At 37.9% G+C, this 6,000-nt stretch overlaps 1 protein-coding gene across 1 annotated transcript in view; it reads left to right on the forward strand.

The window, feature by feature from the left end:
* The window catches only part of LOC115936763 (uncharacterized), a 364,196-nt gene that overhangs the window by 352,003 nt on the left and 6,193 nt on the right, over positions 1-6,000 (forward strand). The window contains exon 6 of the mRNA XM_081807235.1: positions 5-67. Within this exon, the coding sequence (XP_081663361.1) occupies positions 5-50 (46 nt within the window). The 3' untranslated portion in view covers positions 51-67. The remainder of the gene's footprint in view (positions 1-4; positions 68-6,000) is intronic.

Raw genomic sequence — 6,000 nt, forward strand, 5'->3', positions numbered from 1 at the left:
CCAGGATGCACGGCCTGGATCATTTTACATGGCTGAGGACAAGAGCGTAAGGAATGCATTTGTGATGGTAAGCAAAATTACAAATCAATTAATATTTTTATTTCTAATTTTATTTTGAAGTACAAAAACTGAAAAGAACATTCCAGGGAAAAGGAAATAAAAGTTTATACCTATAAAATCCCTAGTGTAAAACATGCTGTGTAAAATGCAAGGCATTTTCTCGAGTGTAGCCTTATTTATTCTTTTTATAACAACCCTTATAAACATTGTCAGTGGACACTGAGTCAGGCTTTCTCTACGACTTGGGAATAAGCAAAACCTCCTTGCCCCTGACAGGTTAACTATGAAACCAGCACATAAAGGATAACTCTAGAACCACTCACAGTCATCTGCCAGACCTCTAGGACTAACCCTCTGCAGAGAGCACAGCTGAGTGAGAAGAGGGGGTGTGCAGAACTGGAAACAGGAATAACTTCTGTTTAGTGAACACTTACCCAGTGCCAAGCAGTGTACTGAGTACTTTTCATTCCTTTTTCCAACACTGTAAAGGGTCGGAGTTGGAACTTGATACTCGGTCTGTCTGACATTGACATTGACAACGTCAGCAGTTCCTGACCTACCGCTGCCTGGGGGAGGAGGATGCCTGTGGTAGCCACAAGGAGTTCTAATGAATATTTGCCGTTTTTATTTTTATTTTTAGTTTAGTTTGGTTTTCTTTTGCCACCCAATACCTAAACTCTGTTTCTAGGCTTGGGATATCCATATGGCATGTGTCTTGCAGGAGGCTCAGCCATTTGGAAGCACCTACCAGACCCAGAATCCAGAACTAAGGGAGCATAGAAGCAGAAGGAGTAGAGATATTGTCTGGCTACAGAGCACAGCTCTAGCACATCGAGTGTAAGGGACCCAGTGTTGGAGGTGCACTGGTCGCCCCAGTGACCAGCGCCCACTATAGCCATAGACAGCATAATTCTGCCCATGAGCTCGCTAGCATGGCTTTAGCACGGCCTTATTTTATTCTTGCTCATTTTCTGATTCTGGCTCCCCAGTCTTTGCAAGATCTTGTGAGTTAACCAACAGACTTTCAATAAATTATTTTCCTCCCTCTATGATAGCACTGACCAACACAAGCATCATAGTTAACACAGCCCAAGGAATCTCTATAGGGATTTAATTGAGCTGTTTTGGTCTCATCTACTAAAAACTTAATCATAAATTCACTCACCTTGTTCTTCTCCCACCAAGCAAATTTTTGATCATGATTTGGTTTTAGTCAATTGAGAAAGAATGAACTAGTCAAGCTCACATGAGAATTCTCATCTCACCAGAATAGTTCTGCTTGTCATGTGAATACATTGGTCTTCTGGCTTTTGCATAGTGCCGGGAGTTTGGTTAATATGAATCTACTTCTAAAAGCTGGATTCACTCTACTGAGCTCATAACTCATGTGCCCGAGTGCCAGAATGAAAAGACTTTGGTGAATTCAGCCATATGGATATCCCAAGCCTAGAAACAGAGTTTAGGTATAATATAGCCTATATAGCCTATTTGGGAAATATCCGCCCAATTCCCAACATTGCTGTTGGCTCAGGCTTGCCTTTCTCCCAATTTTTCCATCATGGAAATGAATACAAACAGACTTATGTAGAAAAAATATCTGGTAATATAACTGCCCCAAACAATGACAGTTGAAAGATTCAAAATTCATCATTTGCATATGGTACCACTATTGGGAATTTGCGAAATTGTTAACAGTATCAGAAAATTCCAAGATCAGGGCGCCTGGGTGGCTCAGTTGGTTAAGCGACTGCCTTCGGCTCAGGTCATGATCCTGGAGTCCCGGGATCGAGTCCCGCATCGGGCTCCCCACTCAGCGGGGAGTCTGTTTCTCCCTCTGACCCTCCCCTCTCTCATGCTCTCCGTCTCTATCTCATTCTCTCTCTCAAATAAATAAATAAAATCTTTAAAAAAAAAAAAGAAAAAAAGAAAATTCCAAGATCAAAATGTATTTTAAAACAAATGAGGGAGGATAAGATGGAGGGGTAATCGCTGAATTCTGTCTGAAGGCATACAGAGCGAGAGGCAGACTATAAAATCATGTCTGAGAGATCCATGGTTAAAAGCAGAGAGCATTCCCTTAGCAGGTTACAAAGCAAGAATAATCTGAGGGCAATATTGGCAGACAGAGTTCAGCCCAAAGTTTTCAAAGAGTCACAGATAGAGAAAGGAACTCCAGCTCGCGTGAGTGGGTAAGGGAGATAATCCAGGGCAAACATCATAACTAAGCCTTTACTGGTTCCCAGAAACAGGGTATGTAGGTGCACAGAATCCAACTGATGAACCTGAGAGTGAGTGGGCAGATGAAGTGGAAATTGTGCATCAGGGAACACTGGAGATGAAAGGCCAAGTTTAGGACTTGGACCAAAACTCTGAGGCAGTGGGTTTTAAGCAAAAGGGATGGAAAGAAGGTGGGTTTTGTAGTTTCCACGCATCTCAATTACAGTGTTGTAGAATTTGAGACTGTTTAATATCATGTAGAGACCCAATGCCTCAAGTATCTCTTAGAAACATGTTTTGAAATCTCCCAATCAGGAAAGAGCCCTGGGGCATTGGTCTTGGCAATGATTTTATGGCTATGACACCTAAAGTACGAGGAACAAAACAAAAATAAACAAGACTACATCCAACTAAAAAGCTTCTGCCCAGCAAAAGAAATAGTCAACAAAATGAAAGGCAGCCTATGGAATGAGAGAATATCTATAAACCATATATCTTGATAAAGGGTTAATTACCAAAATATTTAAGGAATTCACACAACTTGATAGCAAAAAAAGCAAATAATCCAACTACCTGAATAGATATGTTTCCAGAGAAGATATTGAGATGGCTAATAGGTACATGAAAAAGTGCTCAACATCACGAATCATCAGGGAAATGCAAATCAAAACCACAGTGAGATATCACCTCGCACCTGTTAGCATAGCTATCCCCAAAATGACAAGCACTAACAAGTACTGGCAAGGATATGAAGAAAAGGAAACTCTAGGGTGTTGATGGGGGGAACGTAAATTGGGTGTAGCCACTATGGAAAATAATATGGAGGTTCCTCAAAAAGTTAAAAATAAAACTACAATATGATCCAGGGTATATATCTGAAGGGAAGAAAAGCACAATCTCAAAATATCTGCACCCCCATGTTCTTAGCAGCATTATTTATAATAGCCAAGACATGAAAATAACTTGTGTCCATCAATAGATGAATAAAGAAAATGTGGCATGTGTATATACATATTATATATACAAACACACACACACCATATGTATGTATACATATATATACATTACAATGAAATATAATTCAGACATAAAAAAAGAAGGAAATCCTGACCTTTTAGACTACATGGATGAATCTTGAGGACATTATGCTAAATGAAATAAGTTAGAGAGAGAAAGGCAAATATGTATGATCTACTTACATGTGGAATCTAAAAAAAAAAAAAAATTCTGAACTCATAAAAAGAGAATAGATTGGTGGTTTCCAGGGTAGGGGGTTGGAAGGTAGTGGCCAGAGGGTACAAATTTCCAGGTATAAGATGAAAAAATTCTGGGGATGTAACGTACAGCACGATGACTAAAGTTAACAATACTGTATTGCATATTTAAAAGTTGCCAAGAGAGTATATCTTAAGAATTCTCATCACAACAACAAAAAATTATAATTATGTGAGGTGATGGATGTGTTAACTAACTTTATTGTGATGATAATTGACAGTATATACATATATCAAATCATTCCATTAAACTTACACGATGGTATATGTCAATCACATCTTAATAAAGCTGGAAAAAAGTAAATCATAATAACAACAAAATAAAGAAATAAAATCCCTTAAGATTTTTTTTGTTCAACTTGACTGAAAATGCGTGGTATTTTTTGACTATTTCTGTTTAAAAGTGTTGAAATTTGAGATGCATTAAATAATCTCAGTTTGTTCAATCTCTAAATGAGAGCAATCAAACTGGTAATATGAATTCCCAGGTCCCCAAATAAGATTTTATGCATTCAGCTTTCCTGCTGTGATTGCTAAATTAAAACCATTTTTTTGTAGCTTATCTTTTGTCCATGTCAAAAAGATATCAAGGACTTCATTCTTTGATTGAATTTCTGTTGAGAAATCCGTTATTTTTTTACCCATCACAGAAGCAGGAAAACTTTTAGTTTCAGCCAAGGCTGATCTTACATGTTGTGCTTTATTATTTAAAACAGCCGCCCAAGACAGCCCAGTATTTTATATCAGTGCCTTTAACAATGTATGAGAATGTGGTCATATGGTATTGTCACACAATTTTAAGACATCATCCATCTTTAAAAATCGTCCTCCTAAATCTACACCAGTGTTCTCAGGTCACTGTAAAACATACATTTTCAGATTCACAGCATCTTAAAAGCTTCTAAGGGTTTAAGCTTTGAAAGCTTTTAAAATGGTTTATTGATCTAACGCACCTGTTGGGAAAGCCCAATTTATGTTTCTCAGTTATGATCCCATTGTCTCTGGTAATCTATATTCTTCTGTCTGTTGTAATCTATATTCTTCCAAAGTTTGACAGCTTTATTTTCCACCATACTTAGTACCTTCACCTATTCCATCATTTCAGACATAATCTACATAGCTAAAACCAAAAAAAATCAATGAAAAGGGGAGAGAGGCACATTATATACAAAAGTATAGTTATTTCTTTTATTCTTTGTTTTAAGAAAAGTAGATGCTAGTGTAAATTTCCTACTCAAACATGGTGTCAAGAAGAAAACTCACTAATTACCACTAATTAAGTTTCCTAAAATCTCAATAGCTGACACTGAATTTAGCTTCAGATAAAAAGAACTGAACTGTTCAAATAACTTATTTAATTTCAAAAAAATTGACGTATGAGAACTAGTTGTACTCCCTTACTCCCAGGGACTAAAGCACCAATGTCAAGGTGCAACTTAGTGTCAGTGAATCCACGCCGAGTAATGGGAACCTTTATGATTTTACTTCTCAGTGTTGGAGTGACTTTATAGGCATTATACATGCATTTGAAAATTTATATACGTTTTATGTGACTTAAACAAGACATCGCAAGAGATAGTACCTATGGAACTAACTGCCCCATCCACATGAATTCGATAAAGACAGACTGTTGTCAGTGACAACACAGATCTTGCAAAACAATAATAAATACGATGTCAGAGTTAACTGTGTTTCTTTATCCAGACTCTTTGTCACAGAGTCTCTAAACACTGTTCTAGAACTTCTTTCTCACCTTTTATCCTTAAGAGATGTCTCTCACTAGCGAGATAAGCACACATAATACACTCGTGAAATATAACGCCCAAGTGAAAGTGCTAAAATGTTGATTGCTTTATCAAGGCTTATGCCTCTCTTTATGTTTTATTTCTAACACATTTCACCACTTACATTTATTTTATTCATGTTTCTGTAGTGGGTGGTTGTCTTTCACTTGACTATGAGCTCCCTGAGATTATATTGACTTTTGCCCACCGTTAGGGCTCATAACGCCCCATGGTAGCTGACGAAGACTGGCTCCCATTAGTGCCTTTTGAATGAACAGTCAAAAGGCGCGGATGTTTGTCAGATATAATCCTCACTGGTCTGTTGTGAAGCCAGTCCATGTAGTATCCCAGCCCCTCTGGGATCTACCAAGAAAGAAAAAACATGAGAAAACAGAGGATGGGAGTTTATGATTGTGTGATACTGCACAGCTGGATGGTAATTTCACTGCGCTGTTCCCAAACTTCCTCCCCACCAGTGGTTACTATCTCTACCATCATCACATGTGCCCACTTATTATGAAAAATGTTCTAAAATTTGTGTAAAATTCCTGACACACTTTCTATATGACTTCCGACAGTATTTGGACTGCATCTTAGTTTACTGCTGTCTTTGTTTTATGTAGTGGGAAGAACATGTTCCCCCAAGTCTGACGATAACCTAAGAC

Source organism: Leptonychotes weddellii, chromosome 2 (assembly GCF_054177405.1).
Source record: "Leptonychotes weddellii isolate Sample4059 chromosome 2, ASM5417740v2, whole genome shotgun sequence".
Classification (NCBI taxonomy): domain Eukaryota; kingdom Metazoa; phylum Chordata; class Mammalia; order Carnivora; family Phocidae; genus Leptonychotes; species Leptonychotes weddellii.